We start from the raw sequence: 23,405 nt of genomic DNA on the forward strand, positions 1-23,405 counted from the left end.
CTGACGCCTGAACCCTGGCATGATGTCCACACCCAGATGCCCGCTCCTCACCAGGGCCAGCGTTTCCTTAGCTTCATGCGCGCGCTCTCGTGTGAGGAAGCAGAAGGGCTCTGCTGCTCCCTGTGGTTATTTTTCTCCTGCTTCCTGAGCGTGGCTGGAGAGAAGGAAAAGCCCAAGAAGCCCAGGAGGACGCCACAAGATGGTCCTTGGCTTTGGCACAGCTTATGCCTTGCCCCTGTAGCGTGGGCCACCAAGGCTCGAGGTGGCTGGCCAGTCCCCTCTCCTGGCTGTGTCTCCGTATGTGTTCCTGACACCAGGTGTGCAATGCAAATTCACCTTTGCCTCTGGAAAAGCAAGTCAGAAGCCCACCTTCTGCAGGGTGGGACCCCAGAAAGCCAGGCTATCGTACAGTACTATGGGGTCTGGAGGGCTCAGTGTGCCAGAGCTATGTTGTCACATTGTACCCATTTTCACAGGTGAGGCAACTGGCAGTGCCTATTTGGCAAGGCTGGGCTGTGCCCAGCAAGGTTGGGGTTTGAATCCAGGTTGTTGCATATACAAGCCAGCATGCTGGCCATAGGACACGAAAATGGCGCCTGGTTTTCTACTGAGCTAACCCTCAGGCCATCTGGTCCTCCTTGGCCACCCAACATTTCTCAGATTTTTCATGTTTTATGTGAAGATATCTAGCAGTGATTGTGAAGTCACTGTGATTTGACGTTTAGCTTTTAGTTTTTTGTAGCTGGTATTGAACTCACGACCTCACGCTCACCAGGCAGGTGCTTAAGCCACTGAGCTAAATCCCCAGCCCTTGACTTTTATCATTTAAATAGATTTGATTTGAAAGCTAGTGTGGTGGCTCACACCTGAAATCCCAATATTTGGGAGGCTGAGGCAGAAGGATCTGCATGAGTCAAGGCCAGCCTGGGCTGCATAGCAAGACCCAGTCTCAAAAAGAAATTGAATTTTATATTCTAAATTACGTGGATTTCGCTTTTGTTTTGTTTTGTTTATGAGACAGGGTTTTACTGTGTAGTTCACACTGGCCCTGAGCTCACTGTGTAGCCAGAGCTGGCCTCTAGCAGTGTGGCCTCTCCTGTCTTGGCCAACCGAGTACTGGACCACATACCCATCTGGTCCTCACCTGTCTCTGGTTTTTGGTCTTTGTGACTGTCTGTTTATTTTCTGTCCTCATGGATGCACTTACCTGGTTTGGGAGAGCTCTGGATCAAGAGGTTCACACCTGACCCCGTTGGGGCATGGAGAGCCCTCTTTCTCTATAAAGCCCCACTTGGACTGTGCATGTGTGTGTGTTATCTACACAAGTGTGTTTGTTACACGTGCATGGTTTAACAGCACTGGGAAGTGTCCTTTGATTCTATTCTATTGTCAAAAACCCAGTGTGGAAAGTCTTGTCCTGGAAGATACAGGAGGCTGGGGCACCAGCCATGAGCCACCCGGGGCCACCTTGCTTAATCCTGAGTCCCCAGTCCGTGCCCAAGCAGGGGGTCAGGCCCTTCCTGGGTAAGAGAAGGGCAGGGAGCTCTCAGGGAGGCTGAGGCAGGAAGGCGCAGGTGACAGGGTGCCTGTGCTGAGATGAGACAGGAGTTAGGCCCGAGCGACATGTGCTGTCCCCAGCAGTCTTTGACCCAGGCTGGTGTTGATCAGGGCTATGACTCTGGCCATGGAAAAGGACAGTGAAGTGCCACAGAGGTCCGCTCTCAGATTTGGATTCACTCAAAGCAGCTGCAGAGCTGCAGATCTGGGAGGCCAGAGCTATGGGGGACCCGGAAGAGATGCTGGAAGAGGCTGTGAAGACAGTCAGCGCCACCAGACCAGCTCGGGGGACTTCAGAGATGACGATGACTGTCGTGTCCAGCCCTGTAGGCGGAGAGAGAAGGGCAGGAGAGGTTTCCAGAGAAACCTAGGCCAGCCAGTCTGAGTGTCTCCAAAGGAATGGGGAAGTGGGCCACGGGACGCCCACGTCACCAGAGACCCAGACACCGAACCAGACCTTCTCTCGCCCCGGTCCCCGCCCCTGTGTCTCTGCAGTCAGCCCACCAGGTCACCATGCAGTGACCGCCAGGCTTCAGATCCCAACTTTGTCACTTACATGTCCTGTGACTTGGGCCACGTTTTGTAATGCCCATTACAAGCATAAAACTACAAGGCACGACTGTGCCCTAGTATTTTAAGATTCATGATCTACTAAATTAACTTTGTCATCCAAGGGTGGGTCACATTCTACAGTCAGAAAAGACCGCTGTGATGCGGGCACTACTCCAGTTTCACTTATCCAGGTTATCCAGGGACTTTAGCACAAGCTGCCTAAGCTGCTGTTAAAAACCTTTATGCAGGGCGACTCCAATTTGTCTCTGCACTGGTAACGTTTGATCTCTCTGGGCCTCCGTTAGTATAATAGATGGCACTGCATGGGAACTGTGGGTAGACCAGATGGCCCATTCAGTTTCCTCTCTCTGTGGGGGCTCTGACCTTGGGATTCTAAATGCTGGGGATCTGACTCCCAAAGGTGATCCCTTCCGGTCCCTGCATCCTCCTGTATCTTTGCTTATGCTCCCTTCAGCTGCCTCCTCTGGCTTCTGTCTGTTGACATCACTGTCCATCACTGTCCCACACAAGCAAGGACGCTTGAAGGATAAGTCAGAACTCACTAAGAGAGCTCAGCTGGTCCCCGGGGCTGGCCAGAGACGTGCAGGTGACAAGAGAGAGGCAAAGCTGGGGGGCCAAGATCTGTGTGCTGTCTCGGGGGGGGGGGTGGGTGGGCAGTGACAGTTCCTGAGTGGGTATCACAGGCTTGAAGGCGCGGTCTAAGGAGACTGATTTACCTATGGCTGGAGGCAGAGGGTGTGTATTTGATAACCAAATAGACAAAGTCTGAATCTGAGTGGCAGCAGGCTAGGCCAGGCCAAGTGGCGCTAGGAAGTCTCAGCTTGGCCGCAGTGGGCACCCTGAAGCGCAGGAGGCTCGGCCTCGAGATCTACAGAGCAGACTGGGCACAGAGATGAAAAGTTGCCAGCTCTGGCCATACAAGGCAGGGGCACAGCTGAGGACCAAGCAGGGGGAGCAGAGCTCACGGCAGGAGAGCCACGCCCTGCCTGTGACAGCTTTCCTGCCCAGTCCTTTCTGCTCAGGTCAGCTGGATTCTAGAGCCTGGGACTGAAAGACAAACTCTCAAGCTCTCAAGCTGGGAGGAAGTCACCAACTGGCTTTCTGCTTGGCACCCAGAGCTTGGGCAGGGTATGCTTCGGTCACTGTTCACTGGGTTGATTTGAAAAGGGACAGTTGTTTCTATTGCTCTCCCCTGTCATAATAGTGCTAGGTTTTCAGTCTTCCTGGGTGACATTTTTTTGTGTCCTGGCCTTACAGTCTTAACAGAAAGAGCCTGGATTCCTCTTCAAATACCAAAGCCATCAGGCTGATTAGACAGACGCGCCGATCTCAATCACCCAGAAACATTTCTCCGTGAAAGGCTCTGGTGTGGGTGAGCCGCCACCCACAGTCACTTGGGCAACACCGAGGTCCTCTTTCAGGGCAGAGGTGTTGAGCAGCAGCAGAGCTCTCAGTGCTATCCTTATTTCTCTTTTCATTTTGTCTCTTCTGGACTCAGATAGCGCTGGGCTCCCATGGTTCAACGTCCAAGCTTTGACTTTATTATGATTGATATGCACTCAACAGAAACTGGGCTTTGGACGTTGGATTAAGGTCTCTCTCAGACTCTGACAGGCAGCAGTGTGATCCTCTCTCTTGATGCCGGGCTGCAGACACAGCTCCCGCCCTACCAGCCTCAGGACCCCAAGGGGAAACCACCAATACTCTTCACTGTGTTGCTAACCTAGGGAGGCTAAATTTTTTTTTTTTTTGTCTTTTTCTTTTTTATTGGTACCAGGGATTGAACTCACGACCACACACTTGCAAGGCAGGCACTTATGCAGCTGAGCTAAATCCCCAGCCCCAACGGGGGCTAAATTTTTAATTTAGGATGTTTTCAATTTACGATGAGCTTAATCAAGAGATAATGCCACTGTAAGTCAGGGAGTGTTTATAAACCATACATGTTTTGTTCCCTCTCACCAGGGCATCAGGAACCTTAGAACTAGATGTCTGAGTCAGATTCCCATTTCTGGGAAAAAATACTCAATCCCCCCAACTTAAAGGAGGAGATGTTTATTTGGCTCACGGTTTTCAGAGGGTACAGTCGATGTCTACTGGCTCTGAGGCAGAAACAGCATGGTAGGAGGGCCTGGCAGGGGAAACGTGCTTACTTCCTGAGAGCCAGGAAGCAGAAAGAAAGTAAGAGCCAGGGACAACAATATACTTCCGAGTCAGGCCCCTAGTGACCTCCTCCAACCAGGCCCTACCTGAACTCACTCATGAATTCAGCCATGAACTACCTCAGTCATGGATGAGTTAGTTCCCTGATGCATATAGCACCCCATGATTCAGTTGCCTTTCATATACATGAGACTTTTGAGGAATGTTTTAGGTCTGCATCATGACAAGGGAGATGGTAAGGGACAGACAGTGGGTGGACCCAGGACTCACTCATGTAGCTGATAGTGTCTGTGTTGGGTCCTCCTGGAGGGCCCACCCCTGACATGACTGGGAGAAGCTGGCTGTGCTCCCAACAGTCCCTTGGGGGTGAAGAAGGGATGCCTGAGCACCCCCAAAGTGTCCTAGTTATTCAGTGGGCAGCGTCCCTCTGCTAAGGGGCAACAGAGAAGGCAGTTGATTCCACTTTGGAGTTTCTTAGGATATTTCTCCAAATGTGCAAATGGCAAAACATGATTTACAAAATTATAGCATATTTTAGTGTTTGTTATTTACATTAAAATTGCAAAAAATTTTGCAAGAAGGATATTCTCTTCTTTTCCTCCTGTACGTGAATTCACAACCCACTTACAATTAGCACAAAAGTCTAAATTTAAAGCAATTTCTTGTTTGTTTGTTTGTTTGTTTGGTTTGATTTTTTTGAGACAGAGTTTGACTGTGTAGCCCAGGCTGGCCTTGAACTCACTATGGAACCCAAGGTGGCTTCAAACTCTCAGCAATCTCCTTCCTCAGCCTCCTGAGTGCTGGGTTTACAGTTGCACATCGCCACACCCCACACAGCCTGACTTTTAGTCAGGAGCTTCCAAGTCAGAGCAGGCTCACCCATAGCCACCAGGGAAGAAGTTCTCAGGAGACTTTCAGCTAGACCCATGATAACTGTCTCTAAAGCCTGTGGGGGAGAAGGAGGAACCCTGCTGACCAAACAGGAAGTGCACGATCTGATTTCCACTGTGATCATTTGAGAAACTGCAAGTACTCATTAAAAAAAAAATAACAGCCTGAGACCTAACCCAAAACACAAATATCACATGCCAGGTATGATGATGCATGCCTGTAATTCCAGCTACTTGGAAAGCTGAGTCAGGAGGATCACAAGTTCATCTCGAAATAAAAACCCAAAAAGCCTGGGATGTAGCTCAGCGGTAGAGCACTTGCCTGGCATGCACAAGACCCAGGGTTCAATCCCCAGGTCTACAAAACAGACAAACAAAACACGAACACATCTGCTGTACAAGATTCCGGTTTGGAGGGTGCAGGTGGAGAGCGGGCACTGACCTCTTCTAGAAGGAAACTGGAGCCCTGTGACCCTTCCATGCCTTTGGGTGGTGGACCTGGTTCCTGCCCCAGAGGATGGTGGAAATGCCAACGGGTGGCCAGCGATGGGGAGTGGCACAGGCAGAAACCAGCCCAAGCCACTCGGCTACCTAGAAAGTATTGATGTGTGAAGACACCTGCCTTTCAGAACATCAGATAAGCAAACAAGCAGGAAGATATATACCGCAAAAGGAGTAAAAATACTTGTTTGCTTTCCTCCTTTCCTTCCTTCCGTTCTTGAGACAGAATTACTATGTAATTCAGGCCAGGTTTGAATTGGCAATCCTCCTCCCTTAGCCTCCTGGCCACCATGCCACCATGCCTGGCCTACAATACATTTTTCATATCTCTCTTAATTATAAAGAGGCATTAACATGTAGCTGCTACTATTGTGTTTTGTGGTTGTTTGGTTTTTTATTTTGGCAAACAGCTATACATAATCCGGTTTTTCCACAGGCTTATGGCAAAGGAAAAAACATTTAAGCAAAAATTTTTTAAATCGTTAAGGAAAAAATACCCAAGTGGCAGGAATATTTCCCGCAGACCTGACCCCATTTCTGTCTGTAAACTACTTGTCTTCGGCACAGTCTGCCCTGCAAAGACCAGGAAGGGGTGCGGGTTGCTGGTGCTCACTGCAGTCACCGGGAGGTGGCAAGGAAGGGCCTGATTTCTGGCTTCTAGTGAGCAGTTCCAAAGGACGAAATCCTAACCCTAATCCTAGCGGTTGCCTTCTGTTCCATAGGACAGAAGGTTCTAGAACAGTGCTAACTCCAGCCTGACTTGTGCTTCCTGTCTCCTGACCGCCAGCTTGGTGCTTCTGAGCCTCGTGGGCACACAGGGCCGGGTGTCCCTCGTGCATGAGGAACCAAGTGGTCTCCTTCCTGGGCCCAGGACTCTGGGGACTCTGCTCCTCCATCCGGCTCTGCTCCTTCTCCTCCATGCCATGGCTTGGTGCCCTTCCTCTCCTCCTCCTCCCTTCCATCCTCCCTCCCTTGCTTTTGACCTCTGCCCGGTGGCAGCCTTTCCTTCCTGCTCTGTCCCCTCCTCCTCCCCACCCTTATCTCCCCTCCTTCCTCCTCCAGATGCCCAGTGGTCTCCTGGTCCAGTCGTGCGCTCCCCTTGTGCGCAGCCACGTGGAATCCTCGAGGCCTGAGGTCATGCGTTCCTCTGTTGGGCACCCTGGGCGCTCTGCGTGCGGTCAGAGCGCGGTTGGGGACCGCAGACCTGGGGTTGGAACTGCGCCCACTTTCTGTTCCCTTGGCAACCGCGTCTGCTCCTGTCTCCCTTTTCCCCAGCCCGCCCACCTCGGCCTCCAAAGCCCCATTGGAGCACAGCCAGGTGTCCACGCGCACTGCCCTCTAGGCCGTGACTCGCTTGGGAGGTCGAGCCGCTGAACAACACCAGTGGAGGGAGACCCCAGATCGGCTCTGCAGGAAGCCCAGGCCCACAGCTGTACTCAGGGCTTCCCCACAGCCCAGCTTCCTGTGGCAGCTTCTAGGAGATGTGAACCGCCCCTCCTCATCCTCCCGAGTATGGTCACCACCCTCTGCCTGCCAGGGCCCCGCGTCGCATCTGTCGGTCCATCCGTCGGTGTGGACTGTGCCATGGTGGGTTCTGGGAGGGAAAAAAGGGTCCACTCACTCCCGCTGTGATTGTGTTCACTGCTCCCGTTAGGGACCTGCGGACTAGGGGTCAAGACCAGGCCTGTGGACGCAGGGAACCGATGAATGGATGAATAAATGGATGGATGGCTATATGGATGAATGGATGGATAGATGGATGAATGAATGCATGGATGAATCGATGAACATACGAATGATGGATGGATAGATGGATGAATGGATGGATAGATAGATGGATGGATAGGTGAATGAATGGATGGCTAGATGGATGGATGCTTGTATGAATGGATAGATGGATGGACAAATGGATGGATAGATGGATGGATGAATGGATGGATGGATGGATGAATGGATGGCTAGATGAATGAATGAATGAATGCCTGAATGAATTGATGGATGGATAAATAGATGAATGGATGGCTAGATGGCTGGATAGATGAATGGATGGATGGATGGATGAATGGATGGATGGACGAATGGATACATAGATGGGTGGATAGATGGATGGATGGATGGATGGATGGATGGATGGATGGATGGATGAACTGGCAGCATGGGCAGTCACATCAGTCACACTTGAGTCCAGTGAACTCTGCCTGCTGACCCTGGCCTCCCCCCTGGGTTTCTACACCAGGAGCGGTGAGTCAGCTGCTGAGCATCTCAGCTGTGTCTCTGCCCCTAGAAGGCTTTCTGTGAAGTGCAGCAGACTGCACCACTCTCATCTCCACAGGCTTAGGTCTCCCTTTCCAACGCCAGATCTCTGGGACCCAATTTCCTTTCCTGTGCCAACCCGACCATGGGCACAGAGGCCCTGGCGACCTTGGATACTATCGCTCCAGGCCATGGCGGGCATGTGGAGGCTGGGTTTAGCCTGCAGGTTGGGGAGTCCAGGCCCTGTCCTGAAAAGCGCCCCACCGCCCACCCCCCTGGGGATCAGCTGCTCACAGTCAGTCTCCGGGGCCCTCTCTGCCCTTCTGCTTGCCGCCGAGGGTGCAGAAGCTCAGCCTGGCTGCAAACCTGCAGGCCGCACCATGGCTGCCAGCACCTGGCTGGTTCTTCCCGCCCAGCCGCCTGTGTCTGAGATGCTTATCTGCAGCAGCTTTGGGCACAGCCGGCGCCTCCCTCGGGCTCCGCCTTGTACGGAAAGGGCACGCTGGGCTGGGCCATGAAGATCCCGGGGAGAAACTCTAGGGAGCTGGGCCGAGATTTTGCAGGGAGCAGGACTGGGAGAGGCTGAGCGCGGGTGGCAGAAAGAGGCTGGTTTGTGCCGAGGGGCAAGGGGCAAGGTAGAGGCCAGAACTCTCGGGCACTGGAATGGGTGGGGAACCAGAGGGGGTCAGCAGTGATGGCAAAATTCAACGCAATGAGAAGAGGGGACAGGAATTAAGCCCTTCAGGCTGAGCTTGCTCTGGCCCACTGACAACTGGATCCATCTCTGAGGACTGACTTTCTCCTCCCCTAGTCTTTTTTTGGGAGAAAGAAGAGAGACAGGGTCTTGCCAGTAGCTGAGACTGGTCTTGAGCTCACAACAGTTCTCCTGCCTCAGCCTCCCGAGGAGTGCTGGGTCCACAGGTGTGCCCCGTCACACTTGGCCTGATTTCCTTTATCTTTCACAGAGCATCAGCTCTGACGAGCCAGCTTTTCTTAACTTGTCCAATGTAGCGTGTTTCTGGGAAATTTCACGTCTCTTTTGTCTTGAATTTCCCTCACTTTTTATAGGGCCACCATTTCCCTAGTCTCTCTGGCCAGCCTTGGAAATTCCATTTCTCTGTTAAAGTGGTGACTCCAGGAGTCAGGAATGGTGGCCCCCAACCATAGTCCTAGCCCTGGGGAGGCTGAGGCAGGAGGACTGTTGTGACTTTGAGGCCAGCCTGGGCTATGTATGAGGCCCTGTCTCAAAAACAAGACCCCCCCTCAAAAAAAAAAATAGTCAGTTTAAATTTTTAATTTTAATTTTTAAAAAATTCTTTCTTACAGGGGGTTTGGCTCAGTGATGTAAGCACTTGCCTGGCATATTCGAGATTGTGAGTTCGATCCCCAGTACCAAAAAATATATATATAATTTTTCTAGCTGGGGATTTAGCTCAGTGGCTCACGGGCTTGCCTGGTAAGTGCAAGGTGGTAAGTTCTATCTGTGATACCAAAAATAAAATTCTTTTTTCTACCAACTTATCTTTTTTAAAATTAGTACACACTTGCAAATACATCATGAATAATCGTGGGGAGTCCATAGGTATCATAACTCCTTCATCTTTTTAGCTGCCCTCCCTCCTCCTCTCTCTCCATCTCTCCATCCTGTTCCCATCTGTCATCTACCTTTCCTTTCAATCTTTAAAGTATGTGTACTTTGGGACTCTCACTAAGAGGAACCATGCAGGATTGAAACTCGTGCATCTGATTTATTTCACACAACATTATGGTTTCAAGGTGCATCCATTTCCCTACAAATGACTTTGGCTGATCCGTGTTTATGGCAGAGTAGTACGCTACTGGGTATAAAGAGCACAATTTCTTAGCCATGCATCTATTCATGGACGTACAGGCTGCTTCTGAGAGTTGGTTGTGCTGCTGTACATAGGAGTGTGCTGCTGTCCCTGCTTACAGTGTCTTTTGCCCATGGGGAGGTACTCAGAGGAGAGATGGCTTCTTCCAGCTTGTTTTCTTTCTCCTTTTTACTTTTTCATTTGGCTTTTATCACCTTCTCTCATGCATTGCTGGCTTTCACTGCTTCTCCTCCCGCAGAGGCCTTGGACCTGCCGTGCTGGGCACTGGGAGGCCTGCGCGGACCTTACCCTTGAGCCTCTCTTGATCTCCCCACACTGCCTTTGATTTGCCTTGGAAGCATAGATACAGGCTGGGGTGGGGCACGGTGAGCGGTTTACTGCGTGTGGACAAACCCTAAACCCCAGACACACCCCAATTCATCGAGAGCCGGCCTGAGGAGGGCCAGGGAAGTGGTGGGGACTACGGAAAGTGCCACCAGGTGAGCAGGTGAAAGGAACCTACTAAGCAACAGGGTCCAGCTCATTCTGTCCCTGAAAGGTTGGACAGAAAGACAAGGTGTGACTCTGCCCTGTCTCCATGGAAACCTGTTTGGCCAGTACAGTTCTCAGGTGTAGAGCCCAGCCCCGGGAGGGCACCACGCCTGGCCACAGGACCCCATGACTCAGCGCCATAAGGTTTATGGCACTTTTCTAGGAGACAAAAGGGCACCTGTGGGCAGAGCCTCTGGGCGTCCACAGGGTAATCATCTTTCACCCAGGGGGTGGCACATCGGGCTACAGCCTGAGCCCTGCTGTCACTTTAGGTTTGAAGGTTGAGGCCAGGTCTCACTAAGTTACTAATTGCTCAGACTGGATTCCCATTTGGGACCCTCCTGCCTCAGCCTCTCACAGTGCTGGGATTACAGTGTGTGCTGCCACACCTGACTTCCCTCTCCTCACATTATAAAATCATCAGCTATTTTGGCAAGCACAGGTGTCGTGTTGGAACCAGACAATACCTAGTGTGTTCTCTGTGTGAGACTGACGGAGCAGGCCCTGCAAAGGCTCTCCGGTGTTCTAGACAGGTCATGAAAGTCAGCACTTGGGATTCTGTGCTCAGGTACGAAGGGGTTGGGGGAAGTAAACATCTTCCCAGAATCAGCCCATTGGGCTGCTGCGGTAAAAACCACACCTGGTGGCTTCTGTACAGCGGAATTCACGTCTCATGGTCTGGGGCTGCCGGATTTGGTGTTTGGCGAAGAGCTGTTTTCTGGCCCCCTGGGTGGCTCCTCACGGTGTCCTCGAAAGGGTAAGGACCAGGGACACATCTTGCTTGGGCCTGTCTTCTAAGGCCAGCAGTCCCCCTCATGAGGGCTCTGTGTTCATCACCTCTGGCCTCCCAAAGCTCACACCTTGAAAGGGCTGAGGACTTCAGCAAGACCTCTCCCTCTGAGCTGGAGGGAAAGTGAAGAGGAGAATTAGCTTTTCCTGCAGAAGCCGGGCTGAAGCTTTCATTGTTTGACAGCTGCTCCCCAAGGAGCCACTTCCAGATTAGCTCCTGGGGTCTAAATAAAGTAGTCAGTGTTCCTGCAGCCGGCTACCTGGGGAACCGCACTGGGGAGGTTTCTGTTTGCTGCTGGCTTGGCTTCTACTAATGGAATTCTCCCCTTGTTACGTGTTCTATTTATTTCTTCACCACGGGGCTGGGGCCAGGAGCCAGGGCCCTGTGCACCCGGGCAGAGCACTCCACGGAGCAGCCCCTCAGCCCCACTGTCTCTGAAGAGCACGGAATACCTAAGCAGGGGTGAGAGCCTCAGAACCACCGGGCCAGGGAGCCTGCTGGGTCTGTCAGCTGTGCTTGCCCAGCCAGGGAGAGAGGGCAGGTCGGGAAGCCAGCAGTGAGCAGTCATACAGGTCTCTAGGCTGGCCTGGAGGTGACTGATGCCATGGAAGGAAGGACAGTCTACCAGGAGCAGCGGCACAAGGAGGCCAGGAAGGCACGAGCTGCATTCTACACAGTGTCACAGAGGCAACAGTGGATCCATCTCCCCTTTGTCCCATGCAACTGCACTGGTGATCCGTACTGCTCTCCCTTGTGCTGCAGGGGTGCCCGTGCCCCCAGGGCCTGTGCTGTGGTCCCTCCTGTTCCCATCCCGGCCTTCCACACCCCTTGCTGGTCCTTACATCCACTTCCCTCGGGCTCCCCTAGGTGTGTTCAACAGTAAGCATTCCTGCTCCAAAGGGGAGCCTTAGACCCCGACATGCTCTCAACCCCATCTGCGTGATGAGCTCAGTAATCTTTATTCTCCGTTCCTAAAGTCTTTACTTTCTTGTCCTTGAGATGGAAATCAAAAAAGAATACCCCACATACGAGTATGTCTTAAAAGGACAAGGCCCCAAACGAGTTATTGATGAATATTAGCTGTTGTGGTTGTGATGCAAACTTTAAAAGCACCATTTTACAGCCAGACATGGTAGCACACTCCTGTAATCCCAGCACTTGAGAGGCTGGGGCAGGAGGATTGCCACAAATTCAAGGCCAGCCTGGGCTACATAGTGAGAGACTGTCTCTCACTATGTACAACACTATGTAAAAACAAAAAACAAAAACCCATCTTACATAAATAGAATTAAGACTTGTTATGCACATGTACCAACTCTCCACAAGGAATTAATTATTATGTGCTGCAAACATGCATTAATAAAAACAAAAACAAAAGATTGCATCTTGGACATTCTTTTTTCCCCCATCTTGGATATTCTTATTCATTCCGATGTTTTTACCCAGCTAAATGTGATCAAATGAATGTCAGTTGTCCCGTGATCCCGGTCCCTTGTAACAACCTTTCCCACAACCTTGCCTTGTTCCATTGCTGCCTCTAACAAGGGTACTTTGAGTTTAAGGTTTCCTGTCTTACAGGACTCTCCTTCAGTCTTTTCTTTCTTCCTTTTCTGAGACAAAGTCTCCTGTGTAGTTTAGTGGCCTTGCATTTGTCTATTTCAGCCTCCTGAGCGCTGGGAATCCTCGCTTCTTGGAGAAAACAGATTTTCTGGAAAGTAATTCATTCGTTCGTTCATTCATTCAACAAACATTACTTGAGAACCTACTATGTGCCTGAGAACGGATTATACACTACAGCTGAGGATGCCGAGGTCCCCAGGGAGGCAAACACTGAAGAACTGAGCGTTCTCAGCGCTAATCCGAACCGATGTTGGGTCGGGGTCAGGGTCAGTCAGCAGAAAGGCAGGGGGGAGCCCCAGCACCTGGGAGGCCGAGGAGACGCGGAGTGGGGTGCAGGCTCCCCAGTCCCGCCCTGCCCTGCCCTGCCCTGCCCTGCCCTCCCCTCTGGCCGCGTCCCTGGGCGTGGCCGGGAGTTGGCTGTGTCCCGCCCCGGGGAGGGGAGGGCGCTGGGCCCGGTACTTGAGCACAGCGCTGCCTGCGCCCTCCCGCAGCACCTCGGGCCGAGCAGCAGCACAGCAAGGTGAGAGGGGCCCGGGTCGGAGAGCGCCCGAAGGTGGGAACGAGGTGGGAGGGGGACACCGCTGGGGGCCTGGACCACCCCCTGCCGCCGCCCGGTGAGGTCGAGCCGCGGGTGTAGACGGCTCAGGATCCCAGAGAAGGCTCTGCTCAGCTCAGTGCAATTGGGTCAGCAGCCTGGTCCCGACCCGGGGCCCCGCAGAGCGCCGCTTCCGCGACCCCGGCCCTGGCCCGGCCTCTTGGGACCCCCGCTACTGCCTTCTCCTGGAAGGAGCCAGCGGCGTCCACCCGCGGACCGTGCAGAAGACACCGCGGGGGCGGTGCTGCTGCAGACTTAGCGGCTCGAGCTTTGCTCTCAGTGACTCATCTGGGCGCCCGTGAGCCGGGTGTGGTCAGTGACTCAGAGCGGGGACACCGGAGTCATGGACACGGGCGCGGCCTGTCCACTCCGGAGTGTCTGGAAAGTGGCTCGGGGCGCTGGATTGCATGCAGGGCGGCGGGACGCCTGCACCTGCGTGACACGGTTTCTAGAGTCCTGCGGCCAGCCCTGGAGTTGGGCTCAGTGAATTTCAGGGGCACCTTGGGGATGAAATTAACCACCAGGGCACGGGGCTGGCAAGAGGGGGAAGAAAGTTCAGCAACTTGCAAGGCGCTAACTCACCTGACTCTAAGCCACCTGCGTGCGCTGCTTCTGTTCAATAATAAACTTTTCTGTATCGATAACCTCTGCTTATCAGGGGCACTCTACCACTGAGCTACACCCTGGCCAGTTTTTCCTTTTTGACTTTGAGACTGGGTCTCACGAAGTGGTCCAGGCTGGGCTCCAACAGGTAATCCTCCTGCCTCAGTCTCCGGAGGAAGCCGGGATTGCAGGGTTGTACCCGCGCATTCAGCCAAGTCTCCTTTCCAAGGATTCCTTGAATCCTTTCCAAGCAGGGTCTTTCATTCCCAGGACGGCACGCAGTCCTTGTCCTTTGGAGGACTGGAGCTGTAGGCAGTAGAAGAGGGGACACTGCTTGTGGGTGGGCCCCCAAACGTGTGCTCTGCTAGTCTTGCTGTGTCGCACGTCTGCACAGGGTCTTGCTGAAGGCCTCGGCGCTGTCCAGGGGAACCCGGCGCCCCCTGCCTGGCCAGGGAGGCGCTCCTTTTCCCCGGCAGGTGCTGCATGCAGAGGGCGTCACTTGCGAATCTCACACTGACGGTGACTCCTAGACCTGAAACTCCGAGGCCACGCCTGCGCCACCTCCTCCACTGTGATCGTTTTTTTTGGGGGGTCGGGGGGAGGGGTTCTAGGGCCAGGGCCGGCCGGTAGCGCTGCGGACTCCGCACCGGCACTGGTTTTTACTCGGTTCTGCTCGAGCAGCTGAAGACCCGGCCCGGTGCTGTTGGCCAGCTCGCTGCTGGCCGAGGGTCACGCTTCCCCGGCTGCTCCCCGACCTTTCCAAAGGGGAAAGTCTGTACCCGAGGAGCACAAGTGGCTTTCCTTTCCTGGCTGCAGCGGAGGGGGAGGGGAGTGGGGAAAGGTAGTCCTAGGAGAGGAGGGGCTCCTTTCTCCCCGCTTGGCATCTCTCCCTGTGGAGCAGGAGGTAGAGCAACCAGTCTGGGTTCCCAAGGAATGTAGGGGCTTCCTGGGCCCCAGGAAATACCCCAAGGCTAGCCGTTTTATGAGCAGGGATTCACAAGCGTGGGGCCCGGTGCCCCCCTCCTACCGCGGCAGCTGGATTAATTGCTAGGTGAGCGGACAAGGGCAGAGTGGGGTGCAGACTGCTCTTTATGAAAGGGAGGAGCTGCCCACCGTTCCCAGGCTCCCAGCCTGCTCACAGGGCTGCAGCTCAGGTGCAAATCCCTTACTCCAGAGCCACTGGGAGTGCCTTGCTAGTGGAGACCTGAGTCTCTCTGTCTCTGTCTCTCTCTTCCTGGCTCTTGAAAACTTTCTGATTCTGGAAGAACCAGGCTGGAATTCATTCCTTTACTATCTGTAGAGGAGGAAAAGTTTTCATTTCACCGTGTCTCTCTACAAACTCCATTTTTTTTTTTTTGTATCTGGAATTGAACTCAAGATCTCACTTGTGCCACTGAGCTATATTCCTGGTGTAAACTTTATCTTTAAAAAAATCAAAACAAGAACAAAAGCAAACGTCCAGGCAAGTCAGGAAGATATTAATGTGAATAGATTTCCCAGCCCTGGAACTAAAGAGCTGAGCTTGAGAACCTGGACAGCAAAGAAATGCGGGTTATAAAAAGAGATCTCGGGCCAGCCATGGTGGTGCACGCCTGCAGTCTCAGCACTTGGGAGGCTGAGGCAGGAGGATCATCATGAGTTGGAGGCCAGCCTTGGCTACCTAGTGAGTTCAAAGCCATCCTGAACTGCATAGCGAGTCCCTGTCTCAAAGCAAAACACACACACAAAAACAGATTTCATGGTTGGCAGTTGACATACTCAAAATAATTCACATCCAATTTTTGGAAAAGTACACTGTGTTGGGTAAAATGTAGTTATTAATAGCAAAGTGACGTGGGAAATGGCTCCCGGCTGTTGAGTGAGGCTTTTAGCTGGTTTCTGGACAAAAACATGACCTCGCCTTCAAATTTGTTTACTGTTTCAGTGTATTGTGGAGTTCTAGATGAATAAGCCAGAGACGTAATTTCTCAGTGAAGACTTGCAGAGGACTGCAGTTGGAAAGGCCAAAGTGCAGAATTTTAGTTTAGTTTGAGACAGGATCTCACTCAAGTCCAGGCTGGCCTCGAACTCGTGGTGATTTTCCCATCTCAGCCTTCCGACCACGCCTGGCCTGGGATTTTAAATTAGGATAGGATAAGCCCCGAGTGAGTGTCCGCAGACTTGGGTCACTGTGTCAGCTCTCTGGGCCTCAGTTTCCCCACTTAGGGTGGGAATATTAATTTTCTGGGGTCCCTGTTTCCCCTGGCAGGGGACCTGCGGTGGGGTAGATGGAAGCTGGGCCTATGCTGGGCTTCTCAGGTCGCTTAGGACCGCTTGGGAGGGAGTAGAGGTTGAGCTGGGTGAGTCTCCACTGCCCAGATGCTGACCGACACTTCTTCATCAGCAAGGACCAGAGGCCGCTGGAACTGCCTGGTCAGGTTTGACTGACCTGGGCAGGGACATTGCCTAGGGCCGCACTTGCTGACCAGCCTGGGATTGCGCCTGTGTAGGTCTCAGCCCCGCCCCGTTGGGGGGAGGGGGGGGCTGTGCGTAACTCTGCACCTGAGGGGCGGAAGCTGATGACAGTGCACATGCTCCCGAAGTGCACAGGCTAGGTGGCCAGCCACACGGTCCCCCGCCCCGATGACGTGGGACAGAGGCAGACAGCAAGCCCCCACGCAGTAGGGACATTTCAAAGAAGTCAAAACAGTGAGCACAGTGCCACACCACTCAAGAGGCTGAGGCAGGAGGATCGTGGGGAGTCTGAGGCCAGCCTGGGCTACACAGTGAGACCTAGTGTAAAAAAAAAAAAAAAAAAAGAGGAGTCCAGATGCTGAGTTATTGTGGGGCCTCTGGGGTGTTGTCCAGGGATGGGAAAAATGGGGGGAAGCCAAAGGCACTGAGCTCTTTCCCACCTTGAAGTTCAAGTTTGTTTCCCTAAAAAAAAGCTCTACTTTTTTGTTGTTGTTGTTGCCGGGAATCAAACTGGGGACCTCATGCTAGGCAGGCAGGCCCTGTGCCTCTGAGCTCTACCTCTGGCCCCTCTGGTTTCTTAAGGGAGGTGTCCTGTAAGAGCACTTTCTGGGGCCAGTGGTTCCCAGCAGCCTGGAGGCTGCCTGGTGAGGAGCAGCAAAGCAGAGGCGCCCCCACCTTCGCTTTTAGAGGTCCAGTAACAGCCATGAGGCGTGAGAACAGCTGGCGTGTGTAAAGGAAGCTCCCACTGAGCCCTAGGGGAGCTCTGCTTAGGTGTGATTTCATAGGAAAAGTCAATACCGTACACTTTTAGACCGGGTGTGTTGGTACACTTGTAAAACCAGCCCTTGGGAGGCTGAGGATCTCTATGAACTCAAGGACAGCCTGGGCTACATAGCAAGACCTTGTCTCAAAAACCAAAAATGTACATTTTTAGGACCTGTGAGTAGTCAACCTTGTCTTGGGGACAAGGTAATTTCTTAAAATGACGTCAAAATAGAACATATCTTCTTTGGGGGGGGGGGTGCAGGCTGGAATGAGCAAAGTCACTCTGGGCCGGGTAGCCCGGCCGATAGCGTCCCCGCTCCTTAGAGGTGTTTAAGGTCCTGTGCTATTGACTCAGCCTGTGCCTGTGGGGTTCAGAGCTGAGCCCTTTAGGATGCTAACATGTGCGCAAAGGGGGCCCCTATAGGAGCACTTGGTGACCCCCTTGTCTCTTCTCCCCACAGAAGGATGTCGGACGGCTTCTCGGTGAGTGTCTCCTGGCTTCCCAGCTATGTTCCCCTTTCTGCAGGGCCAGCTTGCAGGATTCACTTCCCTTTCCCCTCCCCACTGGCGGTGCCCTGGCCTCCCTGGTTCAGTGGGGGTTTGTGGGCTCCAGCCCTTTCCCAGCTGCAGATGTGGGAAGGAACCAGGTGACAGTGGCCCCCTCACCCCTCTGTGTGTGCAGTCAGCACCCAGAGGAAGTCTGGGGCCTGTGTGTGGAGCAGAGCCAGCTCAGGCCAAGGGAGAATAAAAATTCCACTAGCGTGGGATTCCACAGTTTAATTTTGTTTTCCCACAGTCTAACTTTTTGAGACATGCTTTCACTATGTAGTCCAAGCGGGCCTTTAACTTACTACGAATCTTCAGGTGACCTGCCTGCCTCAGCCTCCCAAGTGCTAGGATCTCAGGCATGGGCCACCCCACGTGGCTCTAAAGTCTTAATTTCAGCCTTTGGAATTCAGCACTGTGGTCAGGTGGGAGAGAGCCATGCTGATGTGAATCTCACCATTCACCGCATTTCTCCAGCTGCTGCTTAGGTAGAGTGGGCCAGGCCGGTTTTCTCCTTGTCTTCCATCCTGTGATTGCTGTTGTTTTTCTTTGCAGCTCAATGATGCCTTATCTGGACCTGGACACAAGAACCAGCAAGGATGGCCTGGGGCCTGGGGGAACCAGCCCGGGGCAGGGGGATACCCAGGGGCTGCCTATCCTGGTGCCTACCCTGGGCAGGCTCCTGGGGCTTACCCTGGACAGCCGCCTTCTGGGGGCTACCCAGGCCAGGCAGCCCCTGGCGGTTATCCTGGGCAGGCACCAGGTGCCTATCCAGGCTCCAGTGGGCCTGGCTCCTACCCTGGGGCCACACCTGGGGCCTACCCTGGGGCCACTCCCTACGGTGCACCCTCTGGACCGCTGGTAAGTTGGGGCAGTTCTCGTGTGAACTTGGGGGCCCAGGGCACATTCAGGGAGCCCTGGGCTGGGACCCAGCTCCTAGGGCCACCTCTGAGGGACCTGTCACAGGCACATGTCAGCCCAACTGCAGGACCTGAGCTTGTATTGAGCTGTGTTTACTGTTAGTGTAAGAAGGTGTCACATCTTCTAAAGAGCAGCAGGTGTTGGGGAGGGGAACAGGAAGGCTGGTGCCATCCTGTGGCCCAGAATGAGCCCTGGCAGATTCCCATCCATGTGGGCGGCTTAGGGTCCTCTCGGCCCTTGGCAGGTCCCAGAAAGGAGCGTCTTCTCCTCTTGGTCATTTTGCTGTTGTTATCACTGTATGTCCAGGATCCATCCCTCTGCAGGCCCCGAGCGAGGGGATCCAAACCACAACTGTGTCACAGTCACACTTATGAACCGTGATGGAGCTTTGGCAACATCACTTTCTTCCCCCAGGCAAACGGGACTCCAGGCTGACGGCCCTGTCCTTGTTCCTTTGCAGACAGTGCCCTATGACCTGCCCCTGCCCGGTGGAGTCATGCCGCGCATGCTCATAACCATCATGGGCACAGTGAAGCCCAATGCCGACAGGTAAGGGGGCGCTGTGCACGGGTTATGGTACAGAGGGGGACTCATCGTGCTGTTTAATAGGACTTTAAAAGTCTACACCGGAGGATCTCGGCTGTGCCATCACAGGGCACCCCGCGGTTCTTAGGGTTCCTATCTCATTTTTCTAAGTGCCACTCAACAGTAAGTAACATATCCGTGTTCTGTATTTTGCTGCGCACTTTGTCATCCTGGCTGAGGCAGGCAGGGGGCGCTGCTGGCACAGGCCTGGGACCACAGTCGGCTAGGTAGGTGGCTGCCTGCGTGCCTGGCCCTGTCCCGGAGTTAGCCCCGGAGACGCTGACCAGTGCATGCCTCTGTCTCCCGGCCGTGCGCACAGCCCGCTGGAGAGGCTGGGGGTCCGTCACGTCACTCTATGTGCATCAGCGGGAGCCGCCTCCGCCCGAGGCGCAGGTCCCGACCCGATCTGATGATTTTCACTCACCGAGCCACTCGCCCTCCCCGGCCCCTGTCCCCTGTGGCGGTCACTGGCATTCTTTTCTTGCACAGTAGTCCAAGCCATGCTGAGTGTTCCTGCTTGGACAAACACTTGTGTGAACTGGATTCCTCTCTGCCTGCGCCCCCACCACCAATATAATGTGTGCACCTGTGACCAGATCTCTGTCCCCCTGCTGTGACTGCAGCACAGAACCCATGCAGAATCCTGGAGGGGGGGGTGAGGTGGGGGGGTGTTACTGCACGGGAAGCTTAGTGCCAACAGCACTAGAGATGTGGTCCGAGCACGTGGCTGTTTTGGCTGAATGTGTGATGGTAGTAAACTAAAAAATTGTTGCTTGGTGCTGCAAGTTTTTTTTTTTTTTTTTTCTTAAGCTTTTTCAGACAAGGCCTTACTATGCAGTTCAGGCTGGCCTTGGGCTCACTTTGTAGCTCAGGCTGGTCTCAAACTTGCAATAATCCTGTCTCAGCCTCTGGAATGCTGGACATACAGGCGTGCTACCACACCCGACTTTAATTTTTTTTTTTTGGCACTGGGAATTGAACTCAGGACCTCACATTTGCCAGGCAGGCACCATGCCACTGAGCTAAACTCCCAGCCCCTTAAGCTCTTTTTTGAGACAAGGTCTTACTATGTAGTTCAAACTGGCCTCTAACTCAGGATGAGCCTCCTGCCTCAGCCTGCTGGCTCACCTTACCACATGTTACACTGGGCCCAGTATATTTTCTGGTTTGAACCCATTGCCTGGCTTCTTTGCTATCCACTCGAGATGTTTTGCTGTGCGTTGCGATCAAATTTGCCCAGGGAAACCTATGACCCTCCGGTCACTTTCCTCACTGCTCTCTGGTTCCCTGCAGACTGGCCCTGGACTTCAAGCACGGGAACGACGTGGCTTTCCACTTCAACCCGCGCTTCAATGAGAACAACAGGAGAGTCATTGTGTGCAACACCAAGCAGAACAACGTCTGGGGGCGGGAGGAGCGGCAGCAGGCCTTCCCCTTTGAGTTCGGCCAACAGTTCAAGGTTAGCCACAGCCACTCTTACAGCGGTTTTGTCTGCTTCCCATGGGGAATTGCTGCAAAACCCCACACATTGCAAGCGTTTGGGAGACAGGGTCTCGACACTTAGTTCACCTAGCCTTGAAATCACTATGTAGCCCAGGCTGGCCTCGAACTCCTAGATCCTCCTGCCTCAGCCTCCCAAGTGCTGGGATTATAGGCATGTTGTACCATGCCCAGGGAAAGTTGCTTTCTTTGGATAGAGCAAATGTAGGACATTGTGAGTTCAGGCTACCCTGGTCTGAAACAAATGGGTATTTCCCACAGCCCTCCCCCCCCCCCCGCCCCCTTCGTAGTTTTGAGGCAGGGTTTTGCTATGCAGATCAGTCTGGCCTTGAAATCACTATGTAGCCCAGGGTGGCCTCAAACTCCTAGATCCTCCTGCTTCAGCCTCCTGAGTGCTGGGATTACAAGATGTGCCACCATCCCTGGCCCTACTTCCCTATTTATTCTATTTATTTACTGGTGTTTTGGGACAGGGTCCAGTTATGCAGTTCAGACTGGCTTTGGACTCACTGTGTCCCAGGCTGGCCTGGAACTCAGGACAGTCCTCCTGAGTGCTGGGATTACAACCATCACTCCCAGGTCCCTCTTGCAAATCTGACAGACAAAGTTACATAGATGGGTCCCGTGTTCCATGGTGCTTTGCAACACGGATCCCATAGGGGCTATGGGAGGTGACGAACCGGTACTGACTGTTGTTTGTGCTTTGCAGATCCAAGTGCTGGTGGAACCGGACCACTTTAAGGTGGCGGTCAATGACTCCCACCTGCTGCAGTACAATCACCGGGTGAGAAACTTCATGGAAATCAACAGACTGGGGATTTCTGGCGACATAACCCTCACCAGTGCGTCGTACACCATGATATAATCCGGAAGGGCAGATGCTCCAGTAAAGAGGATCCAGTCCAAACCTTACCTGTTCAAAGGCTTCAGGCACATTGCAGGTGGAAAGTTTTACATTTGTGCATCAATATTCTCCTCAAAAGTCATTCATTTAATAAATGTCACGCTAAGAGTCACCTCTCCCCCTTGGTCATTTCATTAGAGCAGTTTACACTCATTTACAATGGAAATGCAAACATGGAGCAATGCTGACAGTACAGTGGGGCTTCCCGCCAGCCCACGTAAGGAGAAAGCAGTAGGGCACGACACCATGCACCTGTAAATCATGGCACTCTACGAGGCTGAGGCAGGAGGATCCCAAGTTTGAGCCCAACCTGGGGAATTTAGCCTTAGTCTCATAAAAATGGGTTGAGGATGTGGCCTAATGGAAAGGCCCCAGGTTCATTCCTCACAACTGGGAGATGCTGCAAAGAAATAGCCTGGGATCTCCCCGGAGGAGACACAGTGGAAGTGGGAGGAGCAGGAAGTTCACCTGGGACACTTCCTGTCTGTGTTCTGGCTGCCTAGCAACAGGGAAAGCTAAGGAAGGCGGGTTGGTGGTTTTACTGCAGGAACAGGGAACATGGTGGCATCCTCTAGAGGTCTGCACAGCCCCAGGTGCTACAGGCCAATCACTGTGGACTTCCTGATGCAGCCAGGAGCCTTGGTCACCAGGTGGATGCAGGGCTACTGCTGCTGCTAATCACATAGTCAACTTTTTTTGGGGACAAGGTCTTACTTGTAGCCCAGGCTGGCCTTGAATTGGCAGCAATCTTCCTGCCTCAGCCTCCTGATTGCTAGGATTACAGCCATGCTGTTCCTTGTGGCCATCGAGCTGGAGGCTGACCACATTTCAGAACTGGGCTGTGGTCACACTGTGCCTCCCTGCGCCCCCCTTTATTTGACCACGATTTTCTCTCCAGCTCATCTCCTACACACTTGGACCTGCAGCTGTGGCAAAGCGGGCTTCCCAGGAGGCAAAGTAGGGGCAAGAGGTGGGGAGCAGGAAGCTGGAGGGGAGTGCAGGGGACTGAGAGGTGACAGAACAGGGGAGCTGCAGGGCTGAACCCATCAGGGTGTCTGGACTCTGGAGGACCTGTCAGATGCGTGGGGCCCGCCTTCAGTCCACACCCGGGTCCACCGTGTACACTGCAGTGGAGTATTCCATCCATGAGATTCCGTACCCTGACCTGATGCTGGCTCTTCTGCTCATGGCTGCATGGAAGGGCATAGCTTGCGGGGGAGGGGGCAGCATCTTGGCCTAAAATGACTGAAATTCGGAGGCATGGATCCTTCGTCCATAAAATGGGGACTTTTGTAGGTACTGAGGATGGAAGGGGCTGGGTGGTAGACCTCTCCCTTGCATGCACGAGGCCCTGGGTTTGATCCCCAGCACCACACACACACAGTACAGGGCATTGTAACATTCCAAAAAATACCAGTGGCACGTGGGACTGTCAACTGATAGATCAATTAAACAGAAGAGTTCTTATTCTGAGCTCATTTTGTGCCTAAGATTTCTTAGAGCCTGAAGCCGAGGAACAAGTCCTCCAGGGACAGGGCTGTTTGCCTCGATACTCGGGCTCCATTTCTGGCCAGCGCTGGCTCTTTTCAGGTGGCCTCGGTCTCTGAGGGACCCCGATGAGGGCAAGGCCATGCTCCGCAGGGAGAGGTGACCTTGGGCCCCAAAGGACCAGGCTTGGGGAGCCAGCACCCAGGACAGTGAGCCCTGGACAGAACGCTGGGCCTGGGTCACTGTCAGCTGTCAATGCTCAGTGTTGCTCTGATAACACATTCCTCAGCCTGTGAGTCTATTACTTACCGGA

At 53.3% G+C, this 23,405-nt stretch overlaps 1 protein-coding gene and 1 long non-coding RNA gene across 2 annotated transcripts; both read left to right on the forward strand.

Annotated features, from left to right (window-relative positions):
• The first annotated feature begins 10,519 nt into the window (after positions 1 to 10,519).
• Positions 10,520 to 11,543, forward strand: LOC134475923 (uncharacterized). The gene is made up of 2 exons (XR_010047240.1): positions 10,520 to 10,889; positions 10,980 to 11,543. It is a non-coding gene; the product is annotated as an uncharacterized LOC134475923 (long non-coding RNA).
• Positions 11,544 to 13,132: 1,589 nt separating this feature from the next.
• Positions 13,133 to 21,716, forward strand: Lgals3 (galectin 3). The gene is made up of 6 exons (XM_003471840.5): positions 13,133 to 13,251; positions 17,610 to 17,631; positions 18,250 to 18,555; positions 19,076 to 19,164; positions 20,494 to 20,659; positions 21,410 to 21,716. Exons 2-6 carry the CDS (start codon positions 17,614 to 17,616, stop codon positions 21,563 to 21,565), a joined length of 735 nt encoding a protein of 244 aa, XP_003471888.1. The 5' UTR covers positions 13,133 to 13,251; positions 17,610 to 17,613; the 3' UTR covers positions 21,566 to 21,716.
• Positions 21,717 to 23,405: the final 1,689 nt, after the last annotated feature.

This window comes from Cavia porcellus, unplaced genomic scaffold (genome assembly GCF_034190915.1).
Source record: "Cavia porcellus strain 051 isolate PalLab524CR breed Dunkin Hartley unplaced genomic scaffold, mCavPor4.1 scaffold_1, whole genome shotgun sequence".
NCBI lineage: Eukaryota > Metazoa > Chordata > Mammalia > Rodentia > Caviidae > Cavia > Cavia porcellus.

Bases quoted from the DNA above. Each gene is read 5' to 3' on its own strand.
- Lgals3 (XM_003471840.5), top strand. The intron at 19,165-20,493 runs GTAAGGGGGCGC...GGTTCCCTGCAG, and splicing joins GTGAAGCCCAATGCCGACAG to ACTGGCCCTGGACTTCAAGC. The intron at 20,660-21,409 runs GTTAGCCACAGC...TGTGCTTTGCAG, and splicing joins AGTTCGGCCAACAGTTCAAG to ATCCAAGTGCTGGTGGAACC.